This window comes from Calonectris borealis, chromosome 5 (genome assembly GCF_964195595.1).
Source record: "Calonectris borealis chromosome 5, bCalBor7.hap1.2, whole genome shotgun sequence".
NCBI classification, from domain to species: Eukaryota; Metazoa; Chordata; class Aves; order Procellariiformes; family Procellariidae; genus Calonectris; species Calonectris borealis.
The window spans coordinates 27291935-27309667 of record NC_134316.1 but is presented as its reverse complement, the minus strand read 5'-3'; the positions used below and the strand labels follow the sequence as shown (position 1 = coordinate 27309667).

Here is a 17733-nt window from a genome sequence, read left to right as displayed (position 1 = left end):
AGGGTTTATAAAAACAATGTGGTGGGTCCTGGTAATTGAAATAGGGATTGGATTGATTACATTGTTTCAGGTTATATTACAGGCAGCAGTGTATTTTTGAGAAGGTGAAAATACAGGAGTTTTGTTGCTGAGTACAAAGCTGGTAATGTATTTGATAGTTTAACGTTTGTTAGAAAAAACTTACTGCCATGGTTAAACTGTGCCGTTAATTAATAGTTAGCTTGCTAAATCTAAGCAGCTCAATGCAACATAAACATCAGCATGCGATAACTTCGTAAGAATGAAGTTTTCTACAAGCTAGATGTTCCAACCAATATTCCACTACATAAATAGTATAAGATAGTAGTATACTATTAGGACAATTACATAAAGACCTGTGTCTTCATAAAGCAGTAGTATTTTTAGTAATTGTTACATTTGGCCTCGAGGTCCCATCCTCATCCTGAAACAATTTCAAGAGCTGTGGATAAGGCTGAGACCATGGGTGCAATATTCTTCCTCTGTTCCCAGTCTACTGTTTCAAATAGCTGACAATTTCAAGACTGAATTTGATGCAACAGTTTGGGGTTTCTGAGAATTAAGTGCAAATAGCATAGGGGTAGGAAGTGATTAAAACATTTTCTTATTTCCCTTCCCCACAGTGGTGAGTAGAGATCAAAGGAAAAATACCGTGTTCTCTTTTCACTCAAGTAATGTGGAAAAAGGAACGATAGAAAAGGGGAAAAACTAAGAAGGAAGTAGAGATGCTTTATCTGAGTGGGCAACATACCATGTATGCTCTATGCCTGTCTTGTGGAGTGTTTCCATCAGACGGAAAGTATAACTTTAGAAGGCAGTTTGGTTTTTGGTTTTTTTTTTAGAGCTTTTATACTATGCACTGACTCTATACCATTTACTTGTTGTCTTTTTCTTCAGTCCTGATGCACAGAGAATCTGGAGGGCTCCAAGAATGTGTTTTTTCCATGATGCTACACTCACAGTCCTTGTCAGAGTAGATTTTATGCAGATTGTTCATTAATTATAAGCTGAAACAAGACTTTGCACAAAAGGTACACCTCTTCAAATTCCTGCTCCTTTACTTAAGGTGATGACTTTGTGCTTAGAACAGCTTCATTGTATGTATTCAAAGGAAACCTGAACATAATTTTTCTGCAGAAAGTAGGTGTTAGTGAACTAAACACCCCCCTCCAGCAAAATTAATTTCCAAATTTGCAGATAGATTTCTAGAGCATCTTTTGTTTACCAGGAAAGTGATAGTCTTGTGGTTAGGTCCCAGTTATAATTTTGAGATTCAGGTTCAGCTGCTGATTTTGTAGCAATTACTGTGATACAACAGGACAAACCTATTCATTTTATGTATGTCCCAGATCTTTAAAATGAGTTTCCCTGCTCAAAGAAGTATTTCTCTGAGACTACATGTATTTATGATGGGATCAAATGCTGCGGCAGTGGTGTATGAGTAATACACAGAGATCTGTGTTTTGGAGGATATAATTTTGCTCCTTCAGACCTCCCCCCCCATCTCAGTTTTATAGCAAACCTTTTACCACAAACCTTGCTCAGGCAGTTGTTATTAGGTGACAGTGTTCTATTATGTTCTATTATATGGCAAAATGTGAGGCATTCAAAGCTTGGAAACGTATTATCAAGATTCAAAGTAATGTAAGTCACAAGTTCCATGATTCTCTAGAAATGCACTGTTAGTTGTCAGGCTTGTAACCGTTTTTGTAATAGGAAAGCAATAATGGCTTTTTCTTGCTATTTGTTACCTGGCTGAAAAAGTTGGTTTAAATCTGGATGATGAATTATTGTTACCTGTTTAGATTTGTCTAACTGGAAGAGTGAATTAGTGTTCCTTTTATTGCTTTGACTTACTAATTTTTAAAAGATACTTGTTTAAAAGGCATGACATTTGTTTCAATGTAAAAGTTGATCTGTATTTTCATCCAAACATCCTAAGTCAAGAGTACTATATTTTTAAAGTGCTTTTGCCATGGACTTCTTCCATGTATTAGTGCAATATTCCTTACAGTGAAACCCTACATTCTGTATGGAGCCTTTTGGCGCTATCATAAGAATATAACCAAAGCTGTATATGCTGTTTTTATTATAAAATAGACGTTGACTTTAACGTACTCAGGAGAACTTTTACCAATTTATGATCTGCTTTGGGATCTTTACTGTTAATGCAGATACTGAATAGTCTAGGAAATGCAACATCTCTTTTACCACAAAGCCATGTCTTAGAAGAGCCATCCAGTGTGCCATACTACTCAGTTTATTTAAATTACACCATTAATTCTGAGTTGATCCTTCTGTGAATTTTAATATATCATAAGGAATCTCTGCATTTCTAGCTCAGTAGTTAAAGTTATTAAGATGTCATTGCAAATAAAATGTTAATAGTTTCATCCTAACGAAAGCTGTTGGAAATAGATCTTACTTTTTCATTAGCGTTGTTTGTCTTGGCATGTGTAATAGTACTCACATTTGTTGCTTCGGTTCCGCAGAACAGAAATTAACTGAAGTCTCACTCTGTCTGCTATAAAGCTTTCAACTTTGTCCTTTGGAAGCCAGCGATGATAAACTCCATGAATCTTTATCTTTGACTTTAGTTCAAAGGTGATTAGAAGTTATGCTTGTATAACATCTGCAAGTATAGGATTTACACCCAGAAGAAAAGAATATTTGATATAAATATGATTTATTATTGAAGTTACTAGAGGAACAAATAACACAGAACAGATCAGAGCAGTGCTCATCAGACTTTTAACAGAGTCAAACCTAGAAGAATAATTGTTGAGACTAAGCTACACAATGAGCAGTGCCCAGAATAACTTGAAAATTGCAGATGTAGATTAAACTGAGTAGCTAACATAAGCTGCAACATTTCATCTCCATATAAAGACTTGAGAATTATATGGGTATCCATATGAAACTTAAGTCAGAGACATTTTCAGAGCTATTTTGACAAATACAGTAATAACATGCATATCTCAAGGTGTGGGTCTGATAGTTTGTTCTCTCCCACACAAACTTGCTGAAGTACGTAATTTTAGGTGTCAGAATACCTGGCTTTTCCATTTTTAGGTGAATCAGCTCCATGTTACCAGGCTCAAAAAGGGACGGTTAATCTTTCTAGGCCCATTATTGGTTTTTGTCCCGTGTTCCATGGTTGGTGTGCAACACTATAAAAGACTCTTCTGACCAGTTGTTAATCTTGTATATTCCTTCTCACCAATCTGTCCTAATCTGTAGGGAATCTGTAGAGACTTGGGAATGGAAAAAAAAAAAAAGCCCATCCTACTTTTCTGATCATCAGGTTTCTTTGCATTTGTCATGTTTCAGCTGCTCGGTATTCCATTTCTTCCCTTTCACCTCCTAGAGATAAACCTCGAGGACCTCAGGGAAGGTCCCAAATCACTGACCCTCCAAGCAACACAAGATCCAAGGGAGTGAAGGGGAGAGAATGTTGATGCTGGGGATGGGACTCCATCAAAGCTAGTCAGGAGCGGGTGGCGGAGGCTGATCTATAGTGTATTTTCCCTGGCGCAAAAGACAGCTCTCCGGTGGATTACCTAAGAGCGGAGGCGGCTGCTGTACTAGGTCATAGGATAGGCCTGTCTGACTACCAGGTCATGTGGCAAAGGAAGGGGCCAAAGTGTTGGATTGCAGCTGGAGGACATGTCCATCTACTGTGATTTTTTTGTTTGCAGGACATTGCTGGTTAATGTGACCCTGGCTCACTTTGTGCCCTCTCTCCCAGCCTCCGGCAGATGATCCGTTTGCTGGCTCAGTAGATCAGGCTAAGTACCAGTGTCTGGCAGGTTTGAGTTGTGCAGCAGGAGGGAGGGGGAACTATGCTGCAGGTAGGATACAGCACGGAACAAGAAAGCAGAGCGAATTCTGCGTGAGTCATGCTCAGGACTGAAGGAGGGCAGGGCTACTAGGAGGCTTATGACTGCAAATATTATCAGGTTGGGAAGGAATGCAGATTCTTGGGGCGCTATCAAGAAGGGAGAGAGAAGAGGCTACCTCAGGCAGGAGAGTGGGAAAGGAAAGGTGAAGCCCCTTTTGTAGGTAAAGTAGACATATTGTGTTTAGGTCACCAAGGAAGTGCAGGACAATGATGTGAAGCATTTGAAGCAAAGCTTACTTCTAACGCAACCTCTCTACAAGATTTCATTTATAGCACAACTTCATACCTGTATAACCAGTGTACAACTCCCTGCATAATTACTACTTTAAAGCATAACCTGTATTTGAGAAAACATTATTTATAACTCCATATTGGATAATAGGTTGCTAAGAAACTGAGGGTATTCCTTAAAAAGCAGGACATATCATCTGCTTGGCTTTGGTATATTGCTTTGTGGTATATGATGTAGAGATAGCATATTGATTTTCTAGTTGTCTTAACAGAAAACTGCCAAGCACCTTTAAAAGACTTTGGAGTTGAGTAAGTATTCCCCATGCTAAAGGATTCTACTTAGCATCTAGCGCGTGAGAAAACTCCAAAAGAGTATGTGGAAAAAATTTCTGTTCTGAGTTCCCAATGACCACTTATAAATAATCTAAAACATATCAGTGCACACAAAATATAGTTTATTAAACAAAAAAAGCTAGAAAATCGTCAGTAGCTATATTAGCAATCATGCAAACCAATATAAGCATAAAATTGATAGTCCATCTTAAAATCAGGTGGAAGATGTATATTAAAAATGCATTCATAAATCAGAAAAAATCCTACTACAACTCCTGTTGAATTTCCCCTAACACAATCTTCCACAAACTCAGTACAAAAGAACCTATCTGATAGAGGCTAAATTTTGATGTGACCAGAACTAGTTTCTTTGTATTCAAAACATCAGTCTAGCTATCAGAACATAGTTAATTATTAAACGTCTGTGTATAATCAGGACACCTGACTTTGCAGATTGTTAGCAGGTTAGCATAGTGTACTTCTGTTTAAGCAGATGAGAGAAGGAAAATAGGATTACAAGTTTATTTGCAATGTTTTGCTAGGCTAAGAAAAATAATGTAGAATAATCTTGCTAACTGCACATCGATGCAGTTTCCACAGTTTCAGTGCTTTCTAGATTTAATCTAAAATGTCAAGGAACTTGGATCAGAGAATTTTGCTGTTAGTGATTTCATTTTTAACAAGTCTGCAGAGTACAAAGGTACTTTCAGAATGGAAGAAATGTGGTGATCGGGAATGTGAGAGTAAGTAAAGAAGTTTTTTTTCCAAAAGGAGTCTATGGTATATGTGGAGCTATTAACCATAATGTTGAAATTAGCAATGAAACAGACTGAAAATGAGTAGCCATAGAAAATGTTTGTTGTCAATATACTAAGTTTATGAACAATAGGCTTAAACTTTTCAAACAAAAAGAGAAAAAAATACTTGCTGGATTGAATTGTGTAAGTATATAAAGATCAAAGTTCAGTAAAAATACTCTTGAGTAGCTAGTTTTTCTCAGGTTTCTTCAAAACGGGCAGTATAAAGCAGCTTTAAAGTATTTTTACCTCATTCTTTACAAGTACAAAAGAAATTAAAAAAAAAAAAATGGTAGGCTAGAAACTGAGATAGCCGACTATATACCTTGTATTTATAATACTTTCACAGCCCATTCTGCAAAACTCTATTTTTTCTATTGTAAGCAAACAATTTGGTTTATTTTTTTTTGTAATCCTTCTTACAAAAGACACTGTTAATATATCCTCTTTACTTATTTTTTCTTCTTTACATGAAGTAAGAGCAGTAACTCGTTGTGGAGTTCCTGGGGAGTAAATAGCTCTGCAGGAGGCAGAGCCACTGAATCACAAGTGGGCAGCAATAAATAATGCCCCATTTATTACCCATTGATTACCATTGTGAAAGCTGTCATAATCATATGTAGTTGAAGCTGTTTCTAAGCTGTCTCCATTGGTTTGGCAGCCTTAATTGCTGCACTTTCAGTGTGGATAGTTTATCCTGAAGTGGAAGAGACCTGAGATTTCCTTGCTGATGGATCTTTATTTTCCTGCGGAGCCATACTGACTTCAGTGGGTTCTGGATGCTCAGAGATGTCTGCTTTTGTGGAACAGCATGTGGAATGGGCTCCAAACTGACCAGAGCACATCACTAGTGGTTTCTGTGGGGAGACAGGGGTGGAGACAAAGAGAATTTAAAGTCATTCAAATTGAATTGGAAAGTTCGTTTTTGACAATGTGTTTAAGGTTTATATTGCTTAAACTTACCTATTTTCTTCATAAGATAAATGTATTCAAAATAGAGGACAAAATCCCTGAAATAATTACTAGATTTAACTTAGAAATTCTAAAATACACAATTATCAACATGCCTGGGAAATATTTTTTAGCTGTTTAGATATGGCTTTAGTAGTTGAACTTGCTAATTCTCCACATGCATTTCAGCACTGAAAGTTTGGCTGAATAAGGACTGGAAAATGCCCATATAGGACAAGAGCTTTTGTCCTTGATGTCTGTAGTAAAGAGGAAAGAAAACAGGACAGGGCTGCTTTTTGCATTAGTTGCTTTCCACTTGAGGATATAAGTGACTTAGTATTGCAACAAAACACATATTGATGTATTAACAAACATTTTAATGTATTTTTATATATCAGACTTCTTCAGTAACCTATCTGACTTCAGACAAAATGGCTGCTGTGCTTATTTGTTTCTTTCTTTCTACATACTATTCCAGCGGCAATGAGCAGAGTTCAAGCCACTACAGACTACTTAGGGCCTGATTGCCGGTATCTTAACTTCAAAACAGGGGAAGAGATAATGGTATACTCCAAACTTTCAAGGAAAAATGAAAACTTGTGGACAGGAAGTGTAAGTACTTCAATCTGAAAGACTTTCCCCATAAATAATTTAGATAGTATAATTATAGCGTACCAACTGCAGTCTGCTTGCTTCTAGGGATCTTCCATCTCTCTTGTAATATTAACCAGTCATGGATCAATACAGTATTTGGGAGATGGGTCATTGTTGATATCTTTATACAGAAAGGCAAAATCAAATCTTGGCAAAGCTCCGTCATGGAGAAACACAGTCAAGATCAAAACCCAGGTTTTCTGTCTCCTTCATCTAATCATTTGGCTAAAATGATTTCACCTGGTTCCCTCAAAAACATTCAGGTCTATCAGGTCAGCTACCTACCTACAGGTCTGTGGGTAAGAAGGTTTGACAGTTGCTTAATGAGTGATCCAGTATTGGGACCTGACTTCCCAGTTTAGTGCTTAAGGAAAGTTCCCAGAGAAGTTATCATGCATATTTAATGATCTGGAACAATTGACAATGTAGTTAGAACAGCCATGTAGTTATGTTATAGCCAAGAAGGAATAGATTCATTGATCCAAATCCAACTGCTAGTAAAACTGTGTAAGTTCTTCAAAACCAGAAGATATTGGTAAACTTTTTTCTTGGTAAATGATCTGTCACATTTATTGTTTAACAGTGAAGTTCTGTCTTCCTTTTTTTCACCTGAGAGTATCTTTGCAGGTACCTCATTCTTCCTTGCTTTCCAAGATGTATTCCTCCATTAAAGGCTACCTGCAATCGTTTGATGTAAAGCTAGTAGTTGGTTTCTTGGTCAGACTGACCCTTACTCGATTCTTTTGGGCATTATCATGAGCTTATTTTCTGTAGTGTTGCCATCTTCATTGCCATTTTCTCTTCAGCTGCAGCTGGTATCTGAATTTCATATCCTACTCTTCTTGTAATTTATTATGAGTCATTAGTTATTAAGGGCATGATTTTTCTGCCACTTGAGACAATGGGAAATTTGCAGCCGATTTTAGTAGGAGCTGGCTGAGACCATCTGTGCACACAACACTCTTCAGTTAAAGCAGTGTTAAGGCTACTGGTTTGGTTCTGCACAAACACACATTCATAAAAATAATACTGAAAATAACAGTATGGAGTAATATACTTCCCCTTGCTTTCTGAAATGGCAAATGGAACACTTTTGTGAAGGAAAAATAAATCAATCTTTTGACTAAACAAAATGAAGGGGGTAGGGGGCAGTCCTATAAACTTATTGTTTATTCATACTTTTCTAGCATATATGTAAGCACCTAACATCACTGAAGTTTAAATGCTCTCATTCCTTTTATTTTTTTTACAGAAAGGAAAGGATTTTGGATATTTCCCAAAAGATGCTGTGAAGGTTGAGGAAGTTTTTGTTGCAGAAGAAGTTGAAGTGCTCACTAAGGTAAATCAACATCACCAGATTTTCCAATGTAGTTCACAGCAATTGAAAATCTAATATCCAGTTAGAAATTCAAGTGCCGATGTGTATTTTATTTCAGATAATTCAAAATATGTTTTTTTCATTATTGCTCCAGTTGCGTGTTTATTGTCCTCTAAAATAATTTTCATCTAATAAATTATATAGAACCATTAGGAATAATATAATTACTTTCAGTCCTTTGTGTAAAGTTATACACACATATAACTACACAGAAAGAAAGAGAATAAAGATATACTGCTGTGCTACACAGTGCTGTAGAAAATGACACATGAAAACATTTTAAAAGTTAATATTGTTCTTTTAGGAAACTGATTTCCTTTGTCTTCATGGAGATAAGTACACTTTTGAAAATGAAGATAGCGCATTACATGATCACAACAAAGAAAGTGAATATTCATCATCTGATGCAGAATCAAAGCTGCATGAAAATGAATTCTTAAAACATTCAAGAGATTCCACGCGAAAGGAAGAAAGAGTTGAATCAGTTTCTCAAAATGATTCCAAGGAATCTCACACTCAGGAGTCTCCAAGCAAAAAGTTGGTTAGAAAAAATGAGAACAAAAAAGATGATACTGAAGAGCCACAAACGCAAAACAGTCTCCCACTAGAACCCGTTCCAACTCAGTCTAGTTGGATTGCAGGATGGTTCACCACAGGAAGTAAAAACGATGAAAAGCCCTTAGAAGCCATTCCTGAATCTTTAGAAGAAAATACATACCGAGGCAGAAAAATAGTGGTAACTGCTGAAAATGACATACAGGAGCCAAATGATAAGGAGGAACAAGAACCCCCAGCATCTGTTTGGTTTCAAGGTGGACTGACGGACTTTCTGTATTTTGGTGAAGAGAATGTGGATATTGGTTTGGCATCAGAAAAAAATGATCCACAAATCCATGACGTTTCCGGTATGCCTGGACATTCCGATAATGAACAGGAAACAGCAGTCACAGAGTTATTGACAGAAGAAGAAAAGAGTGAAAGCCAAGAATCCACATCAATTTGGTTTAATTTCCGTTTAAGTAATGTTCTTAATTTTGGCCATGCTGAGAAAGGTATAACTGCTACGGAAGACCAGCAAAGCAGAGAAACAGAGGATGAAGCAAGTAAGAATGAAGAAGTGCAGACTTTAGACCTGAAAGAATCATACATGGACAAAGAATCAAAGGAGACAGTTAAAGCAGTGACAGATGAAGAAAAGGAAAAGAATTATGCACAAGAAATAATAGATTCAAACAGTAACATGCCAAATCCTGGGGAAATACCAGCAGGTGTGCGTACTCCTAGTGACACCAAAAGCACCTCAAATAGCACAGAATCATCTTTTGATATACTAACAGGTGGCAAAGAGAAGCCAATTGAAGCTTACAGTTCAGAACAAGACTTGCTATCAGAAAGGCAACTGCTGAAAAACACTGAAGCTAAAAAGAGAAATCAGGAGTCAGAAAGCAAACATGGCCAGTCAGGTTGGTATACAAATATCTATAATAGCTTTATTAATTATAATATGGACACATATGATAATCAACAGGGACATGAATCAATTGCATCAGATCAGATTTCTTATTCTCCTAGCCCACCTCAGAACTGTGATCCCTCAGACACAAAAAATACAGAAGAAAAGCATGACATAGCTGAAGAACAGAGCCATTTCTTCTCTTTTAGTAATTTTGCAGACATACTGACGTTTCAGAGTTCAACAGCCAAAGAAGAGCAAGTGCAGAGTTTGCAAGATGATGTGATTTTTAGTGAAGAAACCCCTCAACCTGAAAATGATGATGAAATATTAGAGGAAAATAATAACAGAGCAATGAAAGTACAAATAAATCAGAGAGTGACTGAGGAGCTGTCTGAAAAAGATGAGGGTGCAATCCAAGAAAGCAATCTGTTTTCTTCACTAGCTGTGCAAAATAATGAACACGGTAATGAAAAAGCAAAACATTTTGTCAAATTAGTTAGTGATAGTGATGCTTCACAAATTTTACCTGTTGAAACACTAGTACAACCTGAAGCATCTCAGAGACAATATGTACCCTTGTTTAGTTATTCCAGTGCTGAAGAACATGTTTCTAAGAGTAGTGAAAGCCATGAAAACACCAATATAAAAGGTTATTATAATGACCCTATCTCCAAAGATTCTCTACATTTACCTTCAAAATTAAATTTTGAAAATACAGTGGAAATTGGAACTCATCTGCAGGGAAAATCAAAAATGGAAACAGTTGAAACAGTGCAAAAAGAACAAAATAACCTGAACACTTGTATTCAAGACTCTGTAAATTCAGAAAACAAATTACTAAGTTATGGGGAACTCTCAGGAACTGCAGATAATCATCTGGGCATCAAGAAGTCCCCAAGTGACAGTGAACCAAGTCTTACTCTGGAAACCTCTGAGAAAGGCAAAGCAGTCGAATGCTGTGATACAGAACAAAATTCAGCATTGAAAAGTCAGTTCAAAATGGATGGTGATGTAAAAGAGAAAATTCACAAACCAGAGAATAAAAACGACCCACTGGCTTTTTATGAAAACAAAATCAAATACTTCAGTCAGTATTTCAGTATTTTTAATGATGAACAGGATCAGAAATCTGAGGAGTCCCAAGAATTGACTCCAGACCAACCTTTCTCTCCTCACCCCTCATCTAGTGGCTTCAGTTTAACAGGTACCAAACCTTTCAAAGAAATGGGCCACTTGGAAGACACGTGGAGTTTCAGAATGGAAGGTAAAAACTGCTTGCTGAGAATAGAAGAACTAAGCTTCCATAATGAAAAAAGGCCATAGTATAAGCCTTAATAAAATACTATGGGGAAAAGAAACTGAAGGCACCTCAAATCAGAAGGTTAAACATAACGAATCAGATAGATAACAGTCATGCAGATACCTCCAAACAGAATGATCTTTCTCTTCAGCTGGCAGCGCAAAATAACAAACAGGGCAGTGGAAGAAAAAAAAAAACACCACCACCTACCAGATTAGTAAAAGATAGGATGACACTTGATGCTCTTGCTGATAGTTTGTCAGGAGAGAAGCTACAAACTAAACAAATTCCTATGAACATGCAACATCATCAGAAAGGTAAAGCAGAAATAACACGGGAAGATTCATGTTCCCAACATGAGCTTCTGGGACCAGAGAATGGGTCAGAGGACAGCCTCAATCCGGATGTTAGAAAGAAATATAAAAATCACATGTGATATAGTAAAAGAAAAGATTATTCTGTATCATCAGATTTAGGCCCATCAATTCAAGCCGTCATGACAGTGCGAGATACAAAAACATAGAAAATGAATCTGAGTTTTGGAAGGCATCATCAAACACTACCTCAAAACGCACAGTAATACCAAAGTCTTCAGCTGAATCCAAGTCCAAAAAAAAATTTATAAAGAAAATTTATTGACAATAAAAGCAACACAGCAGTCACATGATATTAGTCTGACTGAATGTGAACTTTTATCCTAGAAGCCCTCTAAAATAGAAGACAATTTTAAAGCAAAAAAAAAGCATTAGTGTCTCCTAAAACCCTCAAACTAGAAAGCCAGACTGCTATTAAAAAAAAAACAGATTAATTAAATCCCGGCAACCTGGGATTGCTCAGAAACCTGGCTGATAAAGTATATGTTGAAAAAGAAGATACTGTTGTAACTGAAAGGATGGATAATACTGAAAAATTAATTGCTGCTACTAAAACACGATAGGAGAGGGAAAGAAAAAAAGAAAGAATCTGAAAATCAGAGAGAGCCAAAGTACAGAAATATAAATAATAAAAATTATATTCTAACAGAAAGGGTTCCAGGTAGTTTTCTTACTAGACCATCAGGGTTCCTTGCAAATATATTTAGTAAAACTAACAATTAAGCCTGTAGAAAAAAGTCTGTTTTGTCAAAAATAAACCCCAAATGAAAATAGGGATGAAACTAGGACTAGTAGAATTAAATACTGCACAGAAGAATGAGATGGAGTTAAGAGAAGAGGAATCTGAACAAGAAAAAGATACCACTAGATCTGTCGAAAGTGCAGAAAATTATGAAATCAATTTAGAAATCATGCAAGATAAATTTGAAGAAGGACAGCTTGGCATTTTGGAAAAAATATTGCTGCAGAATCCAGCGAAAACAAGGAAATTGACAAAATCATAGTAGGGCAGATAGAGTTCATGTCCCAAAAACCAAGCAAAACCAGGCATATATTGTATGATAAACACTCATATTTACCAAACCCATTGATTGCATTCCAACAATTTTATTTAAAGTTAAAAAAGATGTTAAGCAACCCTTAGAAGATCTCTGTGAGGGAAGCAAACTGATGCAGCTGCACCAGCAATCTGAAAAGATTCATCATGAAATCACAGCTTACTCATGTAAAGACAATGTTATGCAGAGGAAACAAGTGATTGTATCACAAAAGGGGCACAATTTGGACATGGGCAGGAAAAACGTATGGAAAAAAGGAATGTTCTTCTATAGCTGCCAGAGCTTTTGTGTGCTGTAACAATTAAGTGTGCAGCCCACACTGCAGCTAAAGGTACTAATGCTTCACTAACAGTGATTTAGCAAGAACAAAATATGCTTTATTTGAGGAAAAAAATACAAGACACAACACTGTCTCCTGGTGATTTAAAATCAAGAGGTAGCAAGCCTAACTTAGAAGTTAATGACTAATTTATGATATTTTAAGGATCTGATAATACAGATTTAATTAATACAATGGTAACAGTTTAAGAGCCAGTTACTCTTCCTGACTTTTGACTATTGGACTATTTGTGATGGGTATCTTTGGCCAGTCGTGGCTTGAAGCATAGAATTAAAAATTAATCAATTTGTAAATGGTATTTTTTTTCTACATAAGTAAGCAAGGTGTGGGGTTTTTTGAAAGCGGTATTTTATTTGCTTCAGGAAACTTACTCGAAGTCACTGAAACTGAGGCAGCTAGGTGCCTCCAGGCATACTTCTGCATGAACACGCCTGTGGTTTCTTGTATTTCGCAGTGAAGTTTGTTATCTTGTGGGAAGTTGTTAATCTTTAATCCTACATGGCATTTTAACTGTTCTTTTTGTAAAGCTTTTCCCACTTGTATTTGGAAATAATATAAGAAAGAGACCTACTAATCCTGAACAGGGAATATATAGGCTAACTATCAAAACCAAGCATATTTTTTCCTGAATACTTATTTTAACTACTTTACTACATCACCAGTTTTACTTAAAGCTCTATCCTCCAAACTCCATTCTGAGACTATTATTTGAACCACTATTTCTTAAATCTTAAATCTGTAGCACATTTTTACTCTGATGTAGCACTCTAGTGTTTGGCTTTACGTTGAGGAAAATAAAATTTAAAAAGAAATCAAAATCTCTATAGAGGTTGTACCTTATAAAAGCGCACGTGTGTGTAAGTTCAATCCTCTGAAAATAAGCATGATTTCCCTTTACAATTTGCAGGAGTTGGCAGTAGAAGAAAGCTACTAGAAGAAACACCGGAGAAGGAACATGAAATGAATGCAGCTGTAGATAGTGAACGCGACAGTGACCGACATTCAAAAGCAATAGCGATTCCTTCAGTAAATTCTGAAGAAAAAATGGCCAGTTCAGTAGCTGACTCTCTATTTGATGTCAAAAAGCCTTTCTCAGATGCCATCCAGAACTACGTCCCAAGTAATGGTAAATGTTAAGTTTCTTAATTTTAAAGAAAAAAAATTAGTTGGAATTATATTAAGTTGACAATTATAACGTAAAACCTTTTTTTTTCCTTATGAACAAACCAGGAGGAGGCTGGATATATCAGATACTTCTGTACTTGAATGCTCTTGAGATGGGGGAATCGATAAAATCTGTATTTTCAGCAGTGATGAGTATTATCAAAAAGGTAAGAATTTTTATATATTGTTGACATTAGTGCAAAATTAAGCCAGTTATTGGTTATGTTCTGCAATGAAGCTCCTAAAAGAAGAAAGAAAAAAAAAAAGATCCTTTTAAATAAACCCTCTGCAGTCCCCTTGCTTCTGGGGTATCTGATGCTAAATGAGATAGCGATGGAACAAGAAAATGTCTGGTTAGCTGCTGTTCATCTGCCTCTGTTGTTTGCACTGCAGAATCTGATGAACTCAGTGTATTGTGTTTTTTTTTTTACAAAACAGCCAGGAAACACCTCAGTGGTCAAATATCAGCATTTGGGGTTGGTTTGTTTGTTTTTAAATGAAACTTACAGCTCCCTCTAGTTCCCATGACAGTACTGATTAAATTTGCTTGGACTTAAGAAAGTTTGGGTTAGGATGAGTAAAATAATCAGAATACTTCAATTGTTTCTAAAAGGTAATTTCAAAGCCTTGATTCCCAAATATTCCCATAGTTCATAATTGCATAAAAAATACTTTTCTAAGCAAATATATAAAATACAAAATGGGATTATGATTCCTATGGGGATGTCTTAAATATCAAAATGTAGGGACAGAGTGAAGGTTGACCTTACTGAACATAACTGCACAAGAAACAATGCTGCCAGAGGAATGCGAGAAAAGGTGGATGGTGTTGCACTGTCCCCTCTAAACAGAAGAGTAGTATCAGGTAAAGTGGTATATGGTAAACTTCATTAATTTTGGTACTTTGGTTTAACTTTGTTTACATTAGGTAATTGAAGGTTAAGAACCACATAAATTTGTTCCTGATTTCCACTGCACTTATATAGATTCTGGCTAAACTGCAGCCTAGAAAAAAACTTGAAGGGCTTTGCTTTTTTTTCTCATGAAGCAGACCGGATTTCAGTGCTTACTGACAGTTCACTGCTATGGCCAAATTCATCCATGTTGTTTGATACAGCTAAAAAAGCCACTTCTACCTTCTACCTATCACAGTCTCTTAGGTGGCACCAGTTTCACAAGCAAGTCACTCACCTTGCATTGTGAAAAGTGAGTTAGCATGCGTTTAAAAAAAAAAAGTGTAGTTAAGTACATGTAAAAAAATTAGGAAAAAATATAATACAAAAATAGAATTAGTCCTAGCGAATGAGGTGAAAAAGATTGCTTTGCTATGTGGCATTGCAGCGACCGTTTCCCGCACTTTCCCTTACATTTGGGTGTCAGCAACCCCAGCACGATCGATTTAAAACAAAAAAAAACTTAGCTGAAGAAATCTAGTCTGAATTACGTTGCCCTACTCGCCAGCACCAGGCGGCTCCGGCGCCGGTCACGACGAGGTGTGCCGCCGGCCCACAGACGCAACCCGCTTGCGCAAGAGCGGGAGGTCGTTGATCCACCTGTTGCCCGGCCCCGCCGGGCAAATGTCAGCTCCGGCTTCCTGCGTGGGAAGGCGAGCGGCGGGGTGGCATGTCTCCCCGGCTGGAGCCAGGCCCTTCCCGAGGAACCTAGCCCGCAGAGTTTTATTTTGGTGAAGACCTGCTGCTGCAGGGGTGCCGATGGCGACAGCAGCCGCCAAAGGGGAGGTGAGGTTCCCTGCGCGTGACGTTGAGGAGGAACAGGAGCGGGTTCGTGGCCAGCGGGGCCACGTCAGTACCGGAGGACGGTGGGACACCGGCGGGCGCACGCTGAGGGGAGCTGTCGTCCTTCCCGCCTGCGGGCGTAACGCGAAGGGGAGGGTCTGTTGGGAGGGGTCCCGCAGACCTGCGGCTCCCTGGGCCCGCAGCACGGCCCGGCCCGGCCCGGCCCAAAGCCGCCGGGCGCCCCCCACGCCAGGGAACTGCGCTGGGAGGGCGAGGAGAGGGGCACCCCTGAGCTGCGCCTGCCCCTCCGCCCCCGCCGGCTCCGGAACTCGGAGCCGCGTCCGGAGGCACCCCCGCTCTGGGTCGAGGCGGGGCGGTGAGGCCCGCGGCCCGCTGCCGCCGTCGCGCTCTCACCTGCCCCGGCAGTGGTATCTCCGGCTCCCTCCCCCCGGCGGTGTGGTGTTGCGCCCCCATTCATGTCGCAGTGGTACGGCCCGCCGCCCCCTTCAGACTCCCCCTCCTGCTCCCACCTGTGCCCGCGCTGTTCCCCCCTTCCCCCTCCCCCCCCCCCCCGCGGCAGTGGTACAGGCCGGTTGTCAAGCGGCGAGCCGGAAGGGGCCGCGCGGTGGTGGGCCCGGGCCGCCGCTGCCCGCGGTAAGATGGCTGCCGGCGGCCGCGGGGACGCTTTGGATGTCGCCACCGCCAGCTTGTGGCTGGGCCTGCGGGAGAGCGCCCAGCGCTACTGCGGGTTGGCCTTGGAGGGGGCGCGCAGGGTGAGTGCGGGACCCGCCTTCACCCGGGGTCGGCTCTGGCGGACCCCCGCGAGGGCCGGGGTCTTGTGCCACGGCGCCTCGGCGTTGGGGGAAACGGCGCTGCCAGGGGTGGCGAGGGGCTCGGATCTGAGAGAAACGGCCCCGCACCGGAGCGCACGGCTGCGGCACAGAAACCCCGTGCGCGGCGCAGAAGCGGCTGTGCCTCGCCGGCGTGCGTGGGGGCCCGGCAGCCTGCCGAGAGCTGCGCGGCCGGGAGGGGGACTGGGGCACCCCGGGGCATGGGGGGACCTCGGGGCCGCGCGGGTCCTGTTGAAGCTGGCCGTTTCGTCGAGAATAACAGAGGTCTCAAAAAGCCAAAGCAGTGAAATGAATCCTCCCTGATTTCACACGCACACACGCCCCCCTCTTGGCTTGAGATGTGGGTAGTCTGGCCATTTTATTAGAGAAACGGAGATTAAGACTTTACTGCATAATAACACGTTCTTAAACACAGGTCACACGTAATAAATGTGAGCTACATTAAGCAGGTTATATCTTTGAGAAAATAGCTATATCCGTTTACAAACAAAATGTGAGTGTATTTAAGTGTTTAAAATGTGTTAAATCATTGACTGTGTTCAATGTTATTTTAGCATGAAGTTGGTTGAGCAGGTTTTTCTACCAAACAAATTTTCTACCAGTAAATCATGAAATATTTACTGGTATTGATTCTTCTAACAGTGAAACATGTAGACAACTCGAAGGAGGATTTACCATAATTGGTAGGTTCAGAAGGAAAAGTTTTCAGAGCTTTATCTAGTCATCATCATATCTTGTTAGAACTCTTTTCTTTTTTTTTTTCTTCACTTTGTAAATGTATAATTTAAAAATCAAAGGCTTCTGTAAACCATTTTCTCAGAGTTTTGGAAAAAATGTATGTACAAGCCTCAGAAGTAAACTAAGTCAACATGTAATGTCTATTTCTGTTGAAAATATTAACCTCTTTTCTTTTAGTTGAAACTTTTTACTTTATTTTTCAGGCTGTGGCCTCACTGCCTGAAGATATGAGACCTGGTCCTGATCTGTATGGTTTCCCGTGGGAAATAGTGATTTGTGCTGGCATTGTTGGAACCTTTACAATTCTCTTGTTCCTGTATAGAAGTTATCAATCAGTAAGTGTTCAAATTACATGCAGATATGTAGAGTGCATCAGTGGTTTGAATTGAATGGTTTGATTTGAAATTGTTATTCTGTGCAAGATATGTAATGCTTCAGAGTTTTAAATCTGTT

The 17733-nt window shown here is 39.2% G+C and overlaps 1 protein-coding gene and 1 long non-coding RNA gene across 5 annotated transcripts in view; one reads left to right on the top strand and one right to left on the bottom strand.

The window, feature by feature from the left end:
- Window positions 1–4588: 4588 nt before the first annotated feature.
- On the bottom strand, window positions 4589–8091 carry LOC142082891 (uncharacterized). The gene is made up of 2 exons (XR_012673884.1): window positions 6907–8091; window positions 4589–6137 (listed from the first exon to the last, which is right to left on the bottom strand). It is a non-coding gene; the product is annotated as an uncharacterized LOC142082891 (long non-coding RNA).
- The window catches only part of MIA2 (MIA SH3 domain ER export factor 2), a 38161-nt gene continuing 25394 nt past the window's right edge, over window positions 4967–17733 (top strand). The window contains exons 1-7 of one of the 4 annotated variants that reach the window (XM_075151571.1): window positions 4967–5226; window positions 6710–6843; window positions 8138–8224; window positions 8568–9726; window positions 13699–13917; window positions 14022–14122; window positions 17484–17615. In XM_075151571.1, coding sequence (XP_075007672.1) covers window positions 5112–5226; window positions 6710–6843; window positions 8138–8224; window positions 8568–9726; window positions 13699–13917; window positions 14022–14122; window positions 17484–17615 — 1947 coding nt within the window. In that variant the 5' untranslated portion in view covers window positions 4967–5111. Of the gene's footprint in view, window positions 5227–6709; window positions 6844–8137; window positions 8225–8567; window positions 10984–13698; window positions 13918–14021; window positions 14123–15104; window positions 15695–15844; window positions 16465–17483; window positions 17616–17733 lie in introns of those variants that run through there. The other 3 variants (XM_075151570.1, XM_075151573.1, XM_075151572.1) reach the window with 3 other exon arrangements.